This window comes from Triplophysa rosa, linkage group LG14, assembly GCF_024868665.1.
Source record: "Triplophysa rosa linkage group LG14, Trosa_1v2, whole genome shotgun sequence".
In the NCBI taxonomy this organism is placed as follows: domain Eukaryota; kingdom Metazoa; phylum Chordata; class Actinopteri; order Cypriniformes; family Nemacheilidae; genus Triplophysa; species Triplophysa rosa.
This window is the reverse complement of record NC_079903.1, coordinates 1,407,258-1,429,445: the sequence shown is the minus strand read 5'-3', so window position 1 is coordinate 1,429,445 and position 22,188 is coordinate 1,407,258. Positions and strand designations below refer to the sequence as shown.

The 22,188-nt window shown below is 39.3% G+C and overlaps 1 protein-coding gene across 1 annotated transcript in view; it reads right to left on the bottom strand.

Moving 5' to 3' along the window:
• The window catches only part of pcsk7 (proprotein convertase subtilisin/kexin type 7), a 39,571-nt gene that overhangs the window by 7,312 nt on the left and 10,071 nt on the right, over positions 1-22,188 (bottom strand). The window contains exons 9-14 of the mRNA XM_057350659.1: positions 19,665-19,832; positions 19,075-19,179; positions 15,482-15,584; positions 10,647-10,803; positions 10,367-10,461; positions 1,444-1,537 (exon numbers count right to left, since the gene is read on the bottom strand). Coding sequence (XP_057206642.1) covers positions 1,444-1,537; positions 10,367-10,461; positions 10,647-10,803; positions 15,482-15,584; positions 19,075-19,179; positions 19,665-19,832 — 722 coding nt within the window. The remainder of the gene's footprint in view (positions 1-1,443; positions 1,538-10,366; positions 10,462-10,646; positions 10,804-15,481; positions 15,585-19,074; positions 19,180-19,664; positions 19,833-22,188) is intronic.

The following is a 22,188-nucleotide window of genomic DNA, read 5'->3' as shown; positions in this document are numbered from 1 at the left end:
CCCAGCCCTGTACAGATTGGAGAAGTGATGAAGTGAGTTATACTGTACATTAAAAAACAGAGGGTGTGTTGCACCAACAAGGATTAAAGTAAGCAGAGTTTAGAGCTAATCTAGGGTTTGTTGATCCTAGTTTTATTTGAATTCAAATTGCGTTGCACCACTTAATCCACGATTTGTTAATCTCTGTTTAAAATTAAAACTTTAACCTGTATTTAACCATCATATGCGATTAATTTTGTCCGCCATGACGGATTTGCCGGTGTAACTAAACAGCAACAGTGTTGCACTGTCATGTAAAAAGGAAACAAACAGCTCGTGCATGTAAAAGAAACGTAATTGTGCTATTTAAAACCTCTCTCTGGATAATTAGTTGATCAGTCTGATCATCCATGAACACATTTCACAAGCTTTGAGGGCCATGACAGCGTACAAACATGACAGTTGAGCCGCATCATTATCCTGCAGCTCGCGACTGGAACAGACGTAAGAGAGAAGAGCGCAGTACGGGAATCACGAGCGGGTGGACCTCTGCCGTTGACACCGCCGCAAACGGCCCCAGTAGGCGATTGTGTTTCCGGGGGTCATCCTAGGTCGCGGTTCTGGGGCTGTTTGCGGCAGCACCGCCGGCTGAGGTGCGCCTGTTCAGGACCGGACTACAATTTAGACACGGCGCCCACAATACCGGTGTCCCTGGTGACTGGTGCCGCTAAAATACTCTTCTCAGGATGCTTCTCTTTTCCGTTTAATCAGAGACGTTGCGCTTGTATGTACTGGATAAGACAGCAGGGCATCTTGAACTTGACGCTTCACAGTCGACCACCCTATCAAACTCTGTGCCCTGACTCTGTGCTGAGGTGTTTTATTTATTTTCATTTTTATTTACAATAAACATCACTGAAGCATGACATGACCCTTATGTATCTGTTTCTGATTATTTTCCTGCACATTTTATTATAGATGTTTTTTTTTATTTAAACCTCCTCAGTAGCAAGTTTAAAGTTATTAACTAACAGAGAGATAAATCAGAGTTTAAAATAATGGAGCAACAGAATTAAAGTTAATCTAGGATTACTATACTGTAAAATTAAAACCTGGACCAAATGATATCTTAAATATAAACCTTATTTTTATTATTATCCTCTGTGTTGCAACAATGCATAGCCAATAGTTACTGAACTTATCGGTAATCACCAGGTTTAAATTAATTCTAAGGTGAATTATGTGAAAACAGTTAAATCTTTGCATGGAACATTTAATTATACCAAGTAAATTTGATAAACCAGTTCGATTTTAGTAGACTAAATTTAATGTAGATTTAGTCGACTTAATGTTTTTAATATTTCGTCGACTAAAACTAAAACAATGGGGATGACAAATATATGACTAAAGCTAAATTGCATATTCACCAAAAGACTATGAGCACTAGTATTTTTATTAGCTCACCTCTGTCTCTCTTTCACCTGCTGATGAGACATAGAAGAGCCGTACAGAGTAAGTTTCCAGTATTTCAGAGTGCCCAATGATGGAGTAGATTCTCCTAAAAGACAATGAAAAATCACTGATGCAACCAACAAAAATGTATCCACTCCTGTCAGCTATGTTAGGTGTGACTGTAAAATACATTAGAAAGGGGTGCATTGTTTAACTGTAACAACAATCTGTAGATAGTACTGTTTTTACTGCAGTCATTTACGCATTTGGCAGACACTTTAATCCAAAGCGATTTACATTGCATCTAATGTATACATGTCTTATCAGTATTTGTGTTCCCTGGGATCGAACCCACAATGCTCTACCAAGAGAGCTACAGGAACTACACAGTGTAGTGAACAATCTATAGACTGTATCGTTTACTGTAGTGCACGACCCGTAGGCCATATCTTTTTACTGTAGTGCGCGACCCGTAGGCCGTATCGTTTACTGTAGTGCACGACCCGTAGGCCGTATCATTTACTGTAGTGCGCGAGCCGTAGGCCGTATCGTTTACTGTAGTGCGCGAGCCGTAGGCCGTATCGTTTACTGTAGTGCGCGAGCCGTAGGCCGTATCGTTTACTTTAGTGCGCGAGCTGTAGGTCATATCGTTTACTGTAGTGCGCGACCCGTTGGCCGTATCGTTTACTGTAGTGCACAACCCGTAGGCCGTATCGTTTACTGTAGTGCACGACCTGTAGGCCTTATAGTTTACTGTAGTGCACTGTAGGCCATATTGTTTACTGTAGTGCACGACCTGTAGGCTGTATCTTTTTACTGTAGTGCACGACCTGTAGACCATATCGTTTACTGTAGTGCACAACCTGTAGGCCTTATAGTTTACTGTAGTGCACTGTAGGCCATATTGTTTACTGTAGTGCACGACCTGTAGGCTGTATCTTTTTACTGTAGTGCACGACCTGTAGACCATATCGTTTACTGTAGTGCACGACCTGTAGGCCTTATAGTTTACTGTAGTGCACTGTAGGCCATATTGTTTACTGTAGTGCACGACCTGTAGGCTGTATCTTTTTACTGTAGTGCACGACCTGTAGACCATATCGTTTACTGTAGTGCACAACCTGTAGGCCTTATAGTTTACTGTAGTGCACTGTAGGCCATATTGTTTACTGTAGTGCACGACCTGTAGGCTGTATCTTTTTACTGTAGTGCACGACCTGTAGACCATATCGTTTACTGTAGTGCACAACCTGTAGGCCTTATAGTTTACTGTAGTGCACTGTAGGCCATATTGTTTACTGTAGTGCACGACCTGTAGGCTGTATCTTTTTACTGTAGTGCACGACCTGTAGACCATATCGTTTACTGTAGTGCACAACCTGTAGGCCTTATAGTTTACTGTAGTGCACTGTAGGCCATATTGTTTACTGTAGTGCACGACCTGTAGGCTGTATCTTTTTACTGTAGTGCACGACCTGTAGACCATATCGTTTACTGTAGTGCACAACCTGTAGGCCTTATAGTTTACTGTAGTGCACTGTAGGCCATATTGTTTACTGTAGTGCACGACCTGTAGGCTGTATCTTTTTACTGTAGTGCACGACCTGTAGGCCATATCGTTTACTTTAGTGCAAGACCTGTAGGCCGAATCGTTTACTTTAGTGCACGACCTGTAGGCCTTATAGTTAACTGTAGTGCACTGTAGGCAATATTGTTTACTGTAGTGCACGGATGTAGGCCGCATCGTTTTAATGTAGTCAACGATTTAAGGAATGTATCATGTTTTTTTAAGTCAGTGATCTGTACACTGTATTGTTCTTCTACAGTCAGTAATCTGTAGACTGGAGGTTCTTACTGTGGTCTATGATCTTTAGAGTGTATTGTCCCTCTGCTGTTTCTCCCCAACATCGCACAGTAGAAAACGTCCAGTCAGTAAATCCAGTAGTATCTCTATTGAAACAATAAACTGGTCTTAACAAAGATGACAACAATTACTATGAAGTATTAATATAGTAATGACAAAGCTTACGGCTGTACATGTGAATGTATAATAACAAAGCAATAAAATGTATTGTGTAATACATTTAAATACAATATAGTTAAAATCAAGTTATTTCAATAGAGATAACACTTACACATCCAGTATTCTTTTGGCTCCAATCAGTGAGGTCATTCCACTGGGGCATATCAACACTGTCTCAATGTGGCCACGGCGAGAGTGGGTTAATGTTACAGTAACAGATACGTGCTCCAAGGTTTGCATGCCTGACTGCCTCAGGTCAAAAGCAGTAACTAAAAACAATAAGGAATAAAAGCAAAAATATCAAGATATTTTGCAAACTGATTTTTTGTATTTGTATAGATTTTTTTACATTATACACAAATAAACTAGAAAACGTCTTATATACTATAGCTACAGGAGTTGAATAAGATACTAAATAGTGGCCAAAAGTATTCCCAGACCGTTGATAAGGTTATTTTGGAAGTTGAATTTTGGCTGTTCGAAATCTCTTAACATCCTGATAGCAATCAATAAATAAAGTGATACATTGGTATTTTTATAATTATATATCGTCTGTGAAAGGCGTAGGACCAAAAAACTTTGCCCAATCACTGTCCTCACACCGCAATGATAGGTCATGTGTCCATTTTCAGTCAACATATTTTGCATCCCACTGCGCACCCTGTTCACGCAGACACCATACGTCATCAGCGCGGTCACATACCCTGTGCAGACTGCAGACACAGCAGGAGAATGGCAGGTAAACACCTGGAACCTACAGTTAGGGCCATAAATATTTGGACCGAGGCACATTTTTTGTTATTTTAGCTGTGTATCAATATGTTTTCGAGTTACAGTTTTATAATAGATATTGTCTTAAAGTGCACACTCTCAGCTTTATTTAGAGTGTATTCACATCCAGATTATCTGAAGGATTTAGGAATTACAGCTCTTTAATATGAAACGCCCCCCTTTTTCAAGGGACCAAAAGTAATTGGACAGTTGAATAAAAAGCTGTTTTATTCACATGTATGGGCTTTTCCTTAAATAATTTTGTCATAAATGAAGCATGTTAAAGGTCTGGAGTTGATTCTACATGTGGTGTTTGCATTTGAAAGCTGTTGCTGTGAACCCACATCATGGGGTTCAGGGAGATCTCCATGCAAGTGAAACACACCATAGTTAGATTTTAAAAACACTACACATCCGTCAGAAAGATGCCAGGAACATTAAGAGCGGCCAAATCAACAATTTGGGACATTCTGGGGGTAAAAAAACACACCGCTGAGCTCAGTAACAAAACAATCCTAGGCGTCCATATGAGATCAAAGTGGTGGATGATGACATTATCCTCTCCATGATGAAGAAAAACATCTTATTACTGATAAAACGTCTAATCCGCAAAGAGGTGAAAGCAGATTACATTCGCGAATGCATTCCCGTACCTGACGGTCGGGAATGTTATTTACTTCGTACTGTAACATGTTCTCACTGGTGAATGAGACATGATTTAATTGGAATTGATTCAAGAGCTTCTGGTTTGTGTGCGTTCATGTGTTTTGGAGGAGGCGTGGCTTTGGACGGCGATTAGCATGGAGGGTGGGATCATGATTTCAGTGCTAGCAGGCTAAAGTTAGCATCTTACCAAATCGTCTATTCCGCCTTTAAAGCGTGTGTCAGAAATGGCCCGGTCTTCCCATATTCGTGAGTTTCAGCTCTGAAGTCTGTAGTGACTGGTCAAACGCTTAGCGCTTCAGTGAAGAATGTTCCCGACCTGTATGACTTTCTTCCGCAGAATACAAAAGAAGATATTTTGAAGAATGTTGTTAACTGGACCCCATTCACTTGCATTGGGTTTGTGTTCATAAAATAGAAGTGAATGGGGTCCAGTGCTGTTTGGTTACCAACTTTCTTCAAAATATCTTCTTTTGTGTCCTACGTTAGAAAGACACATACTTAAATAAAACCAAACGTATAGAACAATGCAATGAAAGTCACTTTGGATAAAAAGTCATACAGGTTTGAAATGACAAGAGGTTGAGTAAATGAAGACAGAATTTTCATTTTTGGGAGAACTATCACTTTAATCTTAGTTTGTGTTAATAAGTCAAAATTTCCTAAAAACAAATCTAGATGAAAAATCTTGCATTCACAAACTGTATGCCACACCACACACGAAAGTCAAGCGAGTCATGCCCACTGAGTGGCAGAAAGACTGAATGCAGCAGTGTTTACCGCTACTCTATTTGAGTTTGTAAAAATTGTCCAAATAAAAGAAGATAGAAAACACAACATAACAAAATTTAAGATTAATTTGACTGATTTTCTATTTATTAAAAAAACGTTACTACCGTTGTGGATTCTTTTGGCCAATAATCTTGCAGTGAAGATCTGATAGTGACAGCCCTAATGATGTTTAAAACAACAAGTCTCACATGCCTCAATAGTGGTTTAGCCTAAAATGCTGCTTCTTACATGAGGCGAGAGTATGTCAGTATTTCCACACGTCACTGAGAGTTTGCTACCAGCACAACTCTCTCAAGCCTTATAAGGAAGTGATTTTCTCTTAGAATGAGAAAGAGATTTATCAACAGCAATCTGTTAGAGAAAGCTGAACAAACAACTCATTTTGTGTCAGAAACTTCACTACGGCCGTTTTCTCCTTTGCAAAAACGTTTGGAGCAGGTCAACACATATCCCTTTAAAATAAATACTGTCAGAAACTTTCTGAATGTTTCTTATTCTTCAGTGTATATCAGATCCAACTCAAATGACAAAGACTGCCAAGAAGAGATGTGCAGATAAACTTCACAGTACATGCATAAGAACAGAAACATAAGAGACTTTGTATATCAGTGTTCAGAGGAGGGAGAGAAACTGTGAAAGCTGTGAGATGAATACAGGAGGGAAGAAACATGTCACTTTCACTGTGTAAACACTGTAACACATCACCTAATAAGGACAGACGACCACTGCTTGAGACACGAATCCATTTGACAGAGCTGTATTTAATATCCCTCCCATGCTTTGGAACCGATGAATAATAGACTGCCCACTTTATCAGACACCAGATCTGGTTATAGAAGTGTTGTATGCCATTCATTTTCTTCTTAGGTGTTTTAAAACATTCTTCAGCAAAGAGTCATAAGACATGAATCAATAATACTGGGTCTTATAGCAATGGATTACGTGTGTAATATACAAACACAGACATCATTTTACAGTAAAATCAGGTACATTCTGCCATTAATGGATTTTTTCCCTTTTGCCTTCAGCAATGCTTTAACTCTTTGACATAGATTCACCAAGACGTCTGGAGGGTGGTGAAAACAACATATGAAAGTATAAAGTATAATATATACTCAAGTATATTAGTAAAATTCTACCTTTTAGTTAACAGTGATAATGACAACGTAGTAAAATATTAGCCCTGGCACTGTAAAGTGTGCATAAGTCAACGTCCAGGCAGGAATCGCAGGATTCATCGTCTTCCATTGTATTAGTGGGATTTGTGGAGAAAAACACTGAAGGCACTTTAATGGCAAACAGGGCTAGAAAATACCAATGTGACAACAACCAGCATTCCATCACCAGCTTGCAACTTTGCTACTCTCCACAGCAACCTTCTTAAACCAGAGAAAGTCAACTATTTCTGCAAATCAATGTCTTTATCAATGCCAGCATGTGCACTGTTAATTACTTACAGGCGAGAAAATGGGAACAACTCTCGCGCATATCAACCTCTCTCCTATAAGGAAAAGCCTGAGCCGCTCCGCATACATGAAGCTCTCTCGTACAAGGAAAAACCGCAATGTGTGTCAGTGCTAAATATGCCGTCGTGAAACTATGGTGCGGCAAATAAATTGTAATATGAATTTGCAATAATAACAACAGCGTAAGAATAATTTTAAACATTCACGGGCAAACAAGACTCTACCCCAGTACTGTAGTACTCGAGTCCGGACTCGAGACGTTTTTCTGTGGTCTCGGACTTGTCTTGCACTCGGACTCGGTCATTGGACTCGCCAAATGTTCTAGTTGGTCTCGACCGAGTCCGATGATATTTTCTCCTTCCAAACAAAACCATTGATGAAGCATATATGTTTGCTTTAGTTGGACTCTTGACTTTCATTAAGTTCATTCTCTTTCATCTTGGAGTAGGTTACTTTTTGTGATGGGTGTCAAGCTGTAAAAAAAGATGATAAACGATACTAAATGACTGATTTGAGTGTTCTGGTTCACAACGTTAAGATACTGTGCCAAATTAAACTGTGATACTGTGCCTCAACAATTGTATTTTAGCACACTGTATTAACAGACAATGTAAACCTAACGTTAAAACACAAGAATCAAGAACTCAACTAAAGAAAATACTGATCACAATAATGAAGTTTGTTGAAACTTCTACATTCTTTCAACATTAATTGCGGTGACAAAAGTGATGTTGATTCAATGCAGTTATCACTCACAAGTCAACAAGCTGAGAATGGAAACATTTTCCATTGGAAGCACAGAATGTGATTGTTACACTACAATAAAAAGACTGAAAATCTGAAGTTGCACTTCGGCTTTACAGTATGTGACTTTGGTGAAATTTGTATACCTAAAGTAAATAAAATGACCTAATTTGATCCGCTTTTTGATCATTACAAATAAAGTATTTGGTCTTGATTTTTGGAGAGGATTCTTTTTTCTGTCTCTGTCTGGACCATCTCATTTGAACTCGGTCTTGACTTGGACTCGAACCTCTTTGGACTTGACTTGGACTCGAACCTCTTTAGACTCGGTCTCGACTAGTCCTGGTCTTGGACTCAACAAAGGTGGACTTGACTACAGCCCTGCTCTACCCTAACAAACTGTTACTTCCATTTTATTGATTGAGATTCCATAGGTTTGCTTTTACAGTGACTTTTACAATGAAATTGATGCACTCTGTTGTTATAAAGCATATCTGCGTAATGCTCTTACCATTCCAAGTGAGCATAAGAGATTTGGGATAGGCTGGGATGACCGCATTTGCCTTTAAATCCGGGCTCTGGTAGGACACCAAAAATGGCACAAACTCCCAAACCTGCCAGGAAAATAACACACATCAAATTCATTCAACATGCATCCCATGTATATACAGTACATATATATATATATATACACACAGTATATATGTGTCAGAGGTTGCGCTAGACTTTGATGGACAGGCTCGTAAAAAATCTGTTATTACCCATCATCGCGTCGTGTTTGCATTTACTCTCTGAACATTCTAATACAACTGAATGCCCAAAAATGCTGTTGTCATTAACAGTAAGTACAAAGAGTCGTTCACATATTTTATGTTTCTGTTGTCAGACATAAAATAACAATTACAGACTAGGGATGTAACGATTCACTCAGCTCACGATGTGATGCGATTCATGATTCTGATCTCACGATGCGATTTACTCACGATTTACTCACGATTTACTCACGATTTACTCACGATTTATTTTTACAAAATGAGTTGAAACAAATTAGAAATGAACAACTTCCCTTGCATTATTTCTTAAATGTTAAAAAGTCATACAGGTTTGAAATGACAAGAGGTTGAGTAAATGAAGACAGAATTTTCATTTTTGGGAGAACTATCACTTTAATCTTAGTTTGTGTTAATAAGTCAAAATTTCCTAAAAACAAATCTAGATGAAAAATCTTGCATTCACAAACTGTATGCCACACCACACACGAAAGTCAAGCGAGTCATGCCCACTGAGTGGCAGAAAGACTGAATGCAGCAGTGTTTACCGCTACTCTATTTGAGTTTGTAAAAATTGTCCAAATAAAAGAAGATAGAAAACACAACATAACAAAATTTAAGATTAATTTGACTGATTTTCTATTTATTAAAAAAACGTTACTACCGTTGTGGATTCTTTTGGCCAATAATCTTGCAGTGAAGATCTGATAGTGACAGCCCTAATGATGTTTAAAACAACAAGTCTCACATGCCTCAATAGTGGTTTAGCCTAAAATGCTGCTTCTTACATGAGGCGAGAGTATGTCAGTATTTCCACACGTCACTGAGAGTTTGCTACCAGCACAACTCTCTCAAGCCTTATAAGGAAGTGATTTTCTCTTAGAATGAGAAAGAGATTTATCAACAGCAATCTGTTAGAGAAAGCTGAACAAACAACTCATTTTGTGTCAGAAACTTCACTACGGCCGTTTTCTCCTTTGCAAAAACGTTTGGAGCAGGTCAACACATATCCCTTTAAAATAAATACTGTCAGAAACTTTCTGAATGTTTCTTATTCTTCAGTGTATATCAGATCCAACTCAAATGACAAAGACTGCCAAGAAGAGATGTGCAGATAAACTTCACAGTACATGCATAAGAACAGAAACATAAGAGACTTTGTATATCAGTGTTCAGAGGAGGGAGAGAAACTGTGAAAGCTGTGAGATGAATACAGGAGGGAAGAAACATGTCACTTTCACTGTGTAAACACTGTAACACATCACCTAATAAGGACAGACGACCACTGCTTGAGACACGAATCCATTTGACAGAGCTGTATTTAATATCCCTCCCATGCTTTGGAACCGATGAATAAACCTGTAGGCCTTATAGTTTACTGTAGTGCACTGTAGGCCATATTGTTTACTGTAGTGCACGACCTGTAGGCTGTATCTTTTTACTGTAGTGCACGACCTGTAGGCCATATCGTTTACTTTAGTGCAAGACCTGTAGGCCGAATCGTTTACTTTAGTGCACGACCTGTAGGCCTTATAGTTAACTGTAGTGCACTGTAGGCAATATTGTTTACTGTAGTGCACGGATGTAGGCCGCATCGTTTTAATGTAGTCAACGATTTAAGGAATGTATCATGTTTTTTTAAGTCAGTGATCTGTACACTGTATTGTTCTTCTACAGTCAGTAATCTGTAGACTGGAGGTTCTTACTGTGGTCTATGATCTTTAGAGTGTATTGTCCCTCTGCTGTTTCTCCCCAACATCGCACAGTAGAAAACGTCCAGTCAGTAAATCCAGTAGTATCTCTATTGAAACAATAAACTGGTCTTAACAAAGATGACAACAATTACTATGAAGTATTAATATAGTAATGACAAAGCTTACGGCTGTACATGTGAATGTATAATAACAAAGCAATAAAATGTATTGTGTAATACATTTAAATACAATATAGTTAAAATCAAGTTATTTCAATAGAGATAACACTTACACATCCAGTATTCTTTTGGCTCCAATCAGTGAGGTCATTCCACTGGGGCATATCAACACTGTCTCAATGTGGCCACGGCGAGAGTGGGTTAATGTTACAGTAACAGATACGTGCTCCAAGGTTTGCATGCCTGACTGCCTCAGGTCAAAAGCAGTAACTAAAAACAATAAGGAATAAAAGCAAAAATATCAAGATATTTTGCAAACTGATTTTTTGTATTTGTATAGATTTTTTTACATTATACACAAATAAACTAGAAAACGTCTTATATACTATAGCTACAGGAGTTGAATAAGATACTAAATAGTGGCCAAAAGTATTCCCAGACCGTTGATAAGGTTATTTTGGAAGTTGAATTTTGGCTGTTCGAAATCTCTTAACATCCTGATAGCAATCAATAAATAAAGTGATACATTGGTATTTTTATAATTATATATCGTCTGTGAAAGGCGTAGGACCAAAAAACTTTGCCCAATCACTGTCCTCACACCGCAATGATAGGTCATGTGTCCATTTTCAGTCAACATATTTTGCATCCCACTGCGCACCCTGTTCACGCAGACACCATACGTCATCAGCGCGGTCACATACCCTGTGCAGACTGCAGACACAGCAGGAGAATGGCAGGTAAACACCTGGAACCTACAGTTAGGGCCATAAATATTTGGACCGAGGCACATTTTTTGTTATTTTAGCTGTGTATCAATATGTTTTCGAGTTACAGTTTTATAATAGATATTGTCTTAAAGTGCACACTCTCAGCTTTATTTAGAGTGTATTCACATCCAGATTAACTGAAGGATTTAGGAATTACAGCTCTTTAATATGAAACGCCCCCCTTTTTCAAGGGACCAAAAGTAATTGGACAGTTGAATAAAAAGCTGTTTTATTCACATGTATGGGCTTTTCCTTAAATAATTTTGTCATAAATGAAGCATGTTAAAGGTCTGGAGTTGATTCTACATGTGGTGTTTGCATTTGAAAGCTGTTGCTGTGAACCCACATCATGGGGTTCAGGGAGATCTCCATGCAAGTGAAACAAACCATAGTTAGATTTTAAAAACACTACACATCCGTCAGAAAGATGCCAGGAACATTAAGAGCGGCCAAATCAACAATTTGGGACATTCTGGGGGTAAAAAAACACACCGCTGAGCTCAGTAACAAAACAATCCTAGGCGTCCATATGAGATCAAAGTGGTGGATGATGACATTATCCTCTCCATGATGAAGAAAAACATCTTATTACTGATAAAACGTCTAATCCGCAAAGAGGTGAAAGCAGATTACATTCGCGAATGCATTCCCGTACCTGACGGTCGGGAATGTTATTTACTTCGTACTGTAACATGTTCTCACTGGTGAATGAGACATGATTTAATTGGAATTGATTCAAGAGCTTCTGGTTTGTGTGCGTTCATGTGTTTTGGAGGAGGCGTGGCTTTGGACGGCGATTAGCATGGAGGGTGGGATCATGATTTCAGTGCTAGCAGGCTAAAGTTAGCATCTTACCAAATCGTCTATTCCGCCTTTAAAGCGTGTGTCAGAAATGGCCCGGTCTTCCCATATTCGTGAGTTTCAGCTCTGAAGTCTGTAGTGACTGGTCAAACGCTTAGCGCTTCAGTGAAGAATGTTCCCGACCTGTATGACTTTCTTCCGCAGAATACAAAAGAAGATATTTTGAAGAATGTTGTTAACTGGACCCCATTCACTTGCATTGGGTTTGTGTTCATAAAATAGAAGTGAATGGGGTCCAGTGCTGTTTGGTTACCAACTTTCTTCAAAATATCTTCTTTTGTGTCCTACGTTAGAAAGACACATACTTAAATAAAACCAAACGTATAGAACAATGCAATGAAAGTCACTTTGGATAAAAAGTCATACAGGTTTGAAATGACAAGAGGTTGAGTAAATGAAGACAGAATTTTCATTTTTGGGAGAACTATCACTTTAATCTTAGTTTGTGTTAATAAGTCAAAATTTCCTAAAAACAAATCTAGATGAAAAATCTTGCATTCACAAACTGTATGCCACACCACACACGAAAGTCAAGCGAGTCATGCCCACTGAGTGGCAGAAAGACTGAATGCAGCAGTGTTTACCGCTACTCTATTTGAGTTTGTAAAAATTGTCCAAATAAAAGAAGATAGAAAACACAACATAACAAAATTTAAGATTAATTTGACTGATTTTCTATTTATTAAAAAAACGTTACTACCGTTGTGGATTCTTTTGGCCAATAATCTTGCAGTGAAGATCTGATAGTGACAGCCCTAATGATGTTTAAAACAACAAGTCTCACATGCCTCAATAGTGGTTTAGCCTAAAATGCTGCTTCTTACATGAGGCGAGAGTATGTCAGTATTTCCACACGTCACTGAGAGTTTGCTACCAGCACAACTCTCTCAAGCCTTATAAGGAAGTGATTTTCTCTTAGAATGAGAAAGAGATTTATCAACAGCAATCTGTTAGAGAAAGCTGAACAAACAACTCATTTTGTGTCAGAAACTTCACTACGGCCGTTTTCTCCTTTGCAAAAACGTTTGGAGCAGGTCAACACATATCCCTTTAAAATAAATACTGTCAGAAACTTTCTGAATGTTTCTTATTCTTCAGTGTATATCAGATCCAACTCAAATGACAAAGACTGCCAAGAAGAGATGTGCAGATAAACTTCACAGTACATGCATAAGAACAGAAACATAAGAGACTTTGTATATCAGTGTTCAGAGGAGGGAGAGAAACTGTGAAAGCTGTGAGATGAATACAGGAGGGAAGAAACATGTCACTTTCACTGTGTAAACACTGTAACACATCACCTAATAAGGACAGACGACCACTGCTTGAGACACGAATCCATTTGACAGAGCTGTATTTAATATCCCTCCCATGCTTTGGAACCGATGAATAATAGACTGCCCACTTTATCAGACACCAGATCTGGTTATAGAAGTGTTGTATGCCATTCATTTTCTTCTTAGGTGTTTTAAAACATTCTTCAGCAAAGAGTCATAAGACATGAATCAATAATACTGGGTCTTATAGCAATGGATTACGTGTGTAATATACAAACACAGACATCATTTTACAGTAAAATCAGGTACATTCTGCCATTAATGGATTTTTTCCCTTTTGCCTTCAGCAATGCTTTAACTCTTTGACATAGATTCACCAAGACGTCTGGAGGGTGGTGAAAACAACATATGAAAGTATAAAGTATAATATATACTCAAGTATATTAGTAAAATTCTACCTTTTAGTTAACAGTGATAATGACAACGTAGTAAAATATTAGCCCTGGCACTGTAAAGTGTGCATAAGTCAACGTCCAGGCAGGAATCGCAGGATTCATCGTCTTCCATTGTATTAGTGGGATTTGTGGAGAAAAACACTGAAGGCACTTTAATGGCAAACAGGGCTAGAAAATACCAATGTGACAACAACCAGCATTCCATCACCAGCTTGCAACTTTGCTACTCTCCACAGCAACCTTCTTAAACCAGAGAAAGTCAACTATTTCTGCAAATCAATGTCTTTATCAATGCCAGCATGTGCACTGTTAATTACTTACAGGCGAGAAAATGGGAACAACTCTCGCGCATATCAACCTCTCTCCTATAAGGAAAAGCCTGAGCCGCTCCGCATACATGAAGCTCTCTCGTACAAGGAAAAACCGCAATGTGTGTCAGTGCTAAATATGCCGTCGTGAAACTATGGTGCGGCAAATAAATTGTAATATGAATTTGCAATAATAACAACAGCGTAAGAATAATTTTAAACATTCACGGGCAAACAAGACTCTACCCCAGTACTGTAGTACTCGAGTCCGGACTCGAGACGTTTTTCTGTGGTCTCGGACTTGTCTTGCACTCGGACTCGGTCATTGGACTCGCCAAATGTTCTAGTTGGTCTCGACCGAGTCCGATGATATTTTCTCCTTCCAAACAAAACCATTGATGAAGCATATATGTTTGCTTTAGTTGGACTCTTGACTTTCATTAAGTTCATTCTCTTTCATCTTGGAGTAGGTTACTTTTTGTGATGGGTGTCAAGCTGTAAAAAAAGATGATAAACGATACTAAATGACTGATTTGAGTGTTCTGGTTCACAACGTTAAGATACTGTGCCAAATTAAACTGTGATACTGTGCCTCAACAATTGTATTTTAGCACACTGTATTAACAGACAATGTAAACCTAACGTTAAAACACAAGAATCAAGAACTCAACTAAAGAAAATACTGATCACAATAATGAAGTTTGTTGAAACTTCTACATTCTTTCAACATTAATTGCGGTGACAAAAGTGATGTTGATTCAATGCAGTTATCACTCACAAGTCAACAAGCTGAGAATGGAAACATTTTCCATTGGAAGCACAGAATGTGATTGTTACACTACAATAAAAAGACTGAAAATCTGAAGTTGCACTTCGGCTTTACAGTATGTGACTTTGGTGAAATTTGTATACCTAAAGTAAATAAAATGACCTAATTTGATCCGCTTTTTGATCATTACAAATAAAGTATTTGGTCTTGATTTTTGGAGAGGATTCTTTTTTCTGTCTCTGTCTGGACCATCTCATTTGAACTCGGTCTTGACTTGGACTCGAACCTCTTTGGACTTGACTTGGACTCGAACCTCTTTAGACTCGGTCTCGACTAGTCCTGGTCTTGGACTCAACAAAGGTGGACTTGACTACAGCCCTGCTCTACCCTAACAAACTGTTACTTCCATTTTATTGATTGAGATTCCATAGGTTTGCTTTTACAGTGACTTTTACAATGAAATTGATGCACTCTGTTGTTATAAAGCATATCTGCGTAATGCTCTTACCATTCCAAGTGAGCATAAGAGATTTGGGATAGGCTGGGATGACCGCATTTGCCTTTAAATCCGGGCTCTGGTAGGACACCAAAAATGGCACAAACTCCCAAACCTGCCAGGAAAATAACACACATCAAATTCATTCAACATGCATCCCATGTATATACAGTACATATATATATATATATACACACAGTATATATGTGTCAGAGGTTGCGCTAGACTTTGATGGACAGGCTCGTAAAAAATCTGTTATTACCCATCATCGCGTCGTGTTTGCATTTACTCTCTGAACATTCTAATACAACTGAATGCCCAAAAATGCTGTTGTCATTAACAGTAAGTACAAAGAGTCGTTCACATATTTTATGTTTCTGTTGTCAGACATAAAATAACAATTACAGACTAGGGATGTAACGATTCACTCAGCTCACGATGTGATGCGATTCATGATTCTGATCTCACGATGCGATTTACTCACGATTTACTCACGATTTACTCACGATTTACTCACGATTTATTTTTACAAAATGAGTTGAAACAAATTAGAAATGAACAACTTCCCTTGCATTATTTCTTAAATGTTTCATGTTTCTTTGCATAATATTTTTTTTTATTTCAAATAACAAAACTAAACTGCAATTTTAAAACAAATTAATAATAGAAAAAGTATCTTTAATATAAACAAACTAATACTGTCTGTGCTTTTCTTGTATTTAAGAAATATCAGCATGCCCAAGTTTAGGTTTGCAGTGAACATGGCGGCCCCTGCTGTTCAAAAAATGTATTGCGATTCAGTTCACACTTCAATCGATTTGAATCGTCACACATTATTATCGATTTTCAACCGGCTCACGGTGAATCGTTACATCCCTATTACAGACAAATGTTTATGTTCATATGTCCAGTCAGTAACAATGACAGTTGCTCGGAAATGCTGCTTTGTATTCATTCATTCATTCATTCATTCACAATTAAGCTGCTGGACAGAGAAGACACATAAGAGACATTTTTCCATTAACTGAAAGCTAATGCTCATCCAAACTGTGGCTAGTCGCTACGCGCTTTTTTTAAAGGAAAAAGTATGGAAACACAGCAAAACTGATTTGTGTGCGCCTGTGTGTGCGTGAGTGACAGATGCATGCTTTGCAGAATCAGATCCAGAAACAAGCCGCAAAACTAAGGGTGCGATTACACTTGGCATTAACATGCGACCTGTATCTGGATGTTGTCCACATACACATTGAAAAGACAAGTGTAAACGCGCTTCTGATCGGAATGTCATCCGATCAGCGTGTCCTGATCCAGAGGTAGTCGAGGACGCATTGTGATCGGATCTCAGTGTAATGTAAACGCAATCCAGACAGCTTATCTACATTTACCGGTACAATTTCACAGAAAACCCCGCCCGCTATCATTATTCTCTCGTCTGTCCGAAACCTGTCAGACTGTGGAGCAGCTGACAAATACAGAGGAAAGTTTACTCTTGCTCACGCACTCTTGCACACTCGTTCGTTTTCCCACGAAATTATCATGGATACTTTAACCTACAGAGGATTTATGTCAAATCACACGAGATGTTTTACTTGACCACTTCAGCTGTATCATCGCTGTATTTGTGACTGCCATGAATGGCGTTGACTCGCACACAAAGCGCCAGCTTAAAACGCATCATTTGTTTATTTTCATGTCACAGACACGAATTTGGCATCACTATACCAGCTTGTTTCTAACATACGTGTGTGTGTTTACTGTAGCCTATACGGCGTAATCAACTCTCCGGTTCCCCGAGGGCTTCTGCCGCTTGTGTCTCGTACGGCTCTCAATAAATCCTTGGTGTTTCGAGTCTGACGGCATCACCCAAACGTGTTTTTTCCTCCATTTTAACAATCATAGGTAGTTTAGATGGTTAGAGTAAGGTTAGGGTTAGGGTAAAGGTTTCGTAAGACTTGAAACACCAAAGATTTAGTCAAAACCAACAAGCACGGATCTGACTCGAAAGTACCGTCCCCGTAAAACAGATTAAGCGGCAGACAGGCAGCTTGAAACGGAGCTCTGAATACACCGTATATCATTTACACACAGAAACAAGATTGTATAGTGTTGCTAATAGCTGATGTCAGTAAGCACGCTATTTAGGGCGCAGACCAAAGAAACGACGCGCTGTCACTTTCAGCCGAACCAACCCAAATACACGAGAACGATGTAAGTGCTCGCTTTTGATCATAGTAACTTAGGCCTACTTATGTGATTATTTTATGTGTCTGTGACATGAATAAACAAATGATGTGTTTAAAAACACCGTTAGAGTCTGTGTGTGTGTGCGCACTAGTGAAACCCGCCACAGCTCAAGTACAAAAGCTGTTGTTTGTCATTTTACAAACGTCCTCTGCTTATACTTTCACATATATGATCATTAATCGCTTTATTCATGGTTTACTTCCCACCGCTGCCTCGAGTTCAACATGGCTGCGTATCAAATGTGTAACATGCTCATCCTCCCCGTTATACGTGTTGTGTGAAATCTCCCCGCACCGGGGCTATTTTTAAATGGCAGGCTTATTAAAATAATGGGCGGGAAACTATAGAGATCCGATCACATTATCCAGATGTGGAAGCCACTTGTTGACAAGTGTAAAAGCCACTTGTTGACAAGTGTCCTGATTGTATGAAGATCCGATCTGCTTGTTCGGATCGCATGTTAATGCCAAGTGTAAACGCACCCTATGTTACAGATCACTGTGTTATTAGGAAAAGTGTAAAAAGATGAATGAATGAATGATTGAATGAATGAGGCATTTATATAGCGCTTTATTGTGTATTGCTGTACACCCAAAGCGCTTTACATTCATATGAGGGAGGTCTCTCCTTAACCACCACCAGTGTGCAGCATCCACCTGGATGATGCGACGGCAGCCACAGTACTATGGCGCCACTGCGCTCACCACACACCAGCTATAAGTGGAGAGGAGAGATAGAGCCAATTCAGAGGGTGGGGATTATTTGGAGGCCATGTTTGACAAGGGCCAGTGGAGGAAATCTGGCCAGGACACAGGGGTTACACCCCTACTCTTCACGAGATGTGCCATGGGATCTTTAATGACGTCTCATCACTTTTTACAGTATAGTGTCCCCATCACTATACTGGGGCATTAGGACCCATACAGACCACAGGGCGAGCACCCTCTGCTGGTCTCACTAACACCTCTTCCTAGCTTTCCCAGGAGGTCTCCCATCCAGGTACTGACCAGGCTCAGCCCTGCTTAGCTTCAGTGGGCAACCAGTCTTGGGCTACAGGGTGATATGACTGAAAAAATGTTTGGTTCAGTTTGAAAGTATGGCAATCGTAGCCCAGGCAGGGCTAGTACCCTCCGGCCGCTCACAATCAAGTCCAGTCCACTAACGATCACGTTCTGATGAAAGGAAATTATTAGATCCTAAGGATGCTACCAACTCAACAAAACGGGGAATTACAATTTGCCTTCATTGTAGTCCGTCAAAATGATGGATAGCCTTCAGATTTTCCATTACTTGTAAAAAAATCTTTCAATGACGGACCTCTGATATGCATCACATTGAGGAAGTGGTTGATGAGCACACACCTTGGCAGCGTTAACTAGCCTCCAGGCGTTAAGCAGCCCAAAGCCATACTTGTGACTGTGGTGAAACCCGGCTCCATTAGTTCCCCAATCAGCCTGCGTGTCATGCTAAAAATATAAAAACACACAGTAGAACCAGGTAAGACAATCACAACGTAAACACACACTCACACACATCAAAGTCAAACGCTTCATGCCATAAAAACAAACGGACCAGGCCTGAAACATGTGAAAAAAGCCATCAAATAATCCAATACATATTCCTCCTCGAGCGTGTCTGTGTGTGAGCGTACTTGTCTGTGTACGTGTGTGTGTGCGTGCGCGTCCGTGTGTGTGTCTATGTCTATGTGTGTTAGTACGTGTGCATATTGTGTGTGTGGAGTGTTTTGTATGTGGGTATGTCTGTCTTCTGTGTTTTCACCTTTTTCTTGTTTTTACAGGTACAACTTTAATTGTTTTGCTTATAGTCAATATGTCTCATGTACAGCTGCTTTGTAACAATGAAAATAGTAAAAAGCGCTTTATAAATAAAGTTGAGTTGAGTTGTATTTCTCTCTTAGCGTTATACACACAGACACAAAGTCATCTGATACCTGTATTGCTGTGTAGGTAATGATGTGCTGAACATCACGCCAGCTCAGACACGGTCGCACCTGCAGCATAAGTGCCACCATACCTGCAGCCAGCGGCGCCGCTGCAGAGGTACCCGTGTGTCCATCTGTGCAGCCTGTGCCACTCTGCAGCGACCAGTCTGAAGTCACCTGAATAAAAACAATACACCCTGGTTATACTGGCTCACTGTTCCTCAGAATACATCAAAGATCAGTGCTTGACCGCTCTTAAGCATCAGTGACGCCACAAATGGGCGTTTTACGACCTAAAAATAATCTCTTTAAAATGATTTTAGTGGTAGGACAACTCTTAACTGGACGAATTTTACTGCCGCTGCTACATAAGCAGCCCTCTATCGGCTGAAATCACACTTGTAACTTAGGTATGCGGGTAGGTTCACAAGCCCCGCCATTCACCTGCTTTACTCGTAGCCTGGGTGAAGTTAGCCAACAGCTAACAATAAGACTAAACGATCTAGTTCAACGCAAGTCTCCAAACCATCACCATTGCAGAGCCAGCAAAAAAAATAAGCACGGACACGAGCCCGAACACGAATCAATATCTGACAGACTTACACTCGGTGGCGTGAGCTGCAAGAGGCAACGGGTTGCAAAACGGATGGAGACCTAACATTGGCCTTCCTGCTACTGGATTTGAAAGTCTTATATGTACATTTTTTCTTACTGTCCTTTACTTTTGAGCTTAGGCTATTAGGCTGTGCTCAGGTTGTTTATTGGTGCACTAACGTTACTGGTTCACAATTTATAACCGTAAGGTAGACTAGAGATAATGTAATGTTGCCGGGTCTCAGTAGCTTACGTAGCATGATCGTGCCTCGTCATGAATTTAAGTGTTATGCTTGTAAACAATAGCTGTGTCTGTATTCTCCGCCTATCTCCTATATAGTGCACTATATCAGGTGTCCGCCATTTTGTAGTGTTGTCCGAATTCTGAGTGAACAACTCATTCCCTACATTCGTTCACTAATTTTTACATGCAATATATTCTGAGCGAATCAACCGTCTTATTAGAATCAGCTGGTGGAGAGTGACCGTTAATGCCATAGAAATCAGGTTTATGCCACAAATGTACGTTCAGACTTTGTACTACATTTATACTTTGTTCATGTTGCATGTTATTTTCTACTTTTTGAGAATAAACAGATTAAATGAATGTAAAGAGAGTGGTGCTTTATTTTAAATATATTAATTCATTTTATTAAACGTAATAAATGTGATAAATAAACGTGGCAAACAGTTTACAAATCACATTAACTTTTTTAACCATTTTATTAAACAACCCATAAAGCCACACATGTGCATTATAAGCGTTATGAAGAATGTCTGCGACAGTACTGTCAGATGCAGGTTATATTACGTCAGTGTCCGAAATCGTTCACTTATTTTCATTGACTTTTTCCCCATATAGTGGACTATTTAGTATTCGCTATGTAGGGAATAGTGAATGAGTGAACAAGCGAGCAAATTCAGACACAGCTATTGACTACCAAACCACAATAAAGCGGTTAGCTGCTGTGTAGCTAGCACGCTATGCGCTAACGGCTAACAATCAGTATTATACTGGGTATAGCCCAGTAGTATACCCTGTGGGAGCTAAAAGAGTGCTTTAGTACATGCACAGTTTATGAAGTGACATGATGTAACAGCGGTTTCTGCTTAGTCAACAAATTCACGTGCTAGTTTAACAACAGGAAAAATAGTCGGTGCCCCAGGCAAATGGTCTAAAAGGGTTGTCCCTAGGGATGTAACGATTCACCGTGAGCCGGTTGAAAATCGATTATAATGTGTGACGATTCAAATCGATTGAAGTGTGAACTGAATCGCGATACATTTTTTGAACAGCAGGGGCCGCCATGTTCACTGCAAACCTAAACGTGGACATGCTGATATTTCTTAAATGCAAAAAAATCCAAGAAAAGCACAGACAGTATTAGTTTGTTTATATTAAAGATCCTTTTTCTATTATTAATATGTTATAAAATTGCAGTTTAGTTTTGTTATTTAAAATAAAAGATAATTTTATTATACAAAGAAACGTGAAGCATTTAAGAAATAATGCAAGGGAAGTTGTTCATTTCTAATTTGTTTCAACTCATTTTGTAAAAATAAATCGTGAATAAATCGCATCATGAGATCAGAATCGTGAATCGCATTGCATCGTGAGCTGAGTGAATCGTTACATCCCTAGTTGTCCCTATTCTCTTACTGAGTAATTGGTTTGTGTTTTGGGCAAAACATGCAGTAAACCAATCAGAGTCTCATCTCCCTTTCCCTTTAAGAGTCAGATGTGCTTGCGCCATGGCGGATTCGCTATTTACACAGTGGAAGTTGCAAAAGAGCAAAGACTGGACACTTCTAGTGCTAAAGCTTGAAGCGCGCAAGCAAACCATCTACAGGACAAACCGGATTTTTATCTTTATGTCCACAATAATAATCTTTTACATTGTAATCCATTTATTTGTAATATTTGGCATTATTGTGTGCT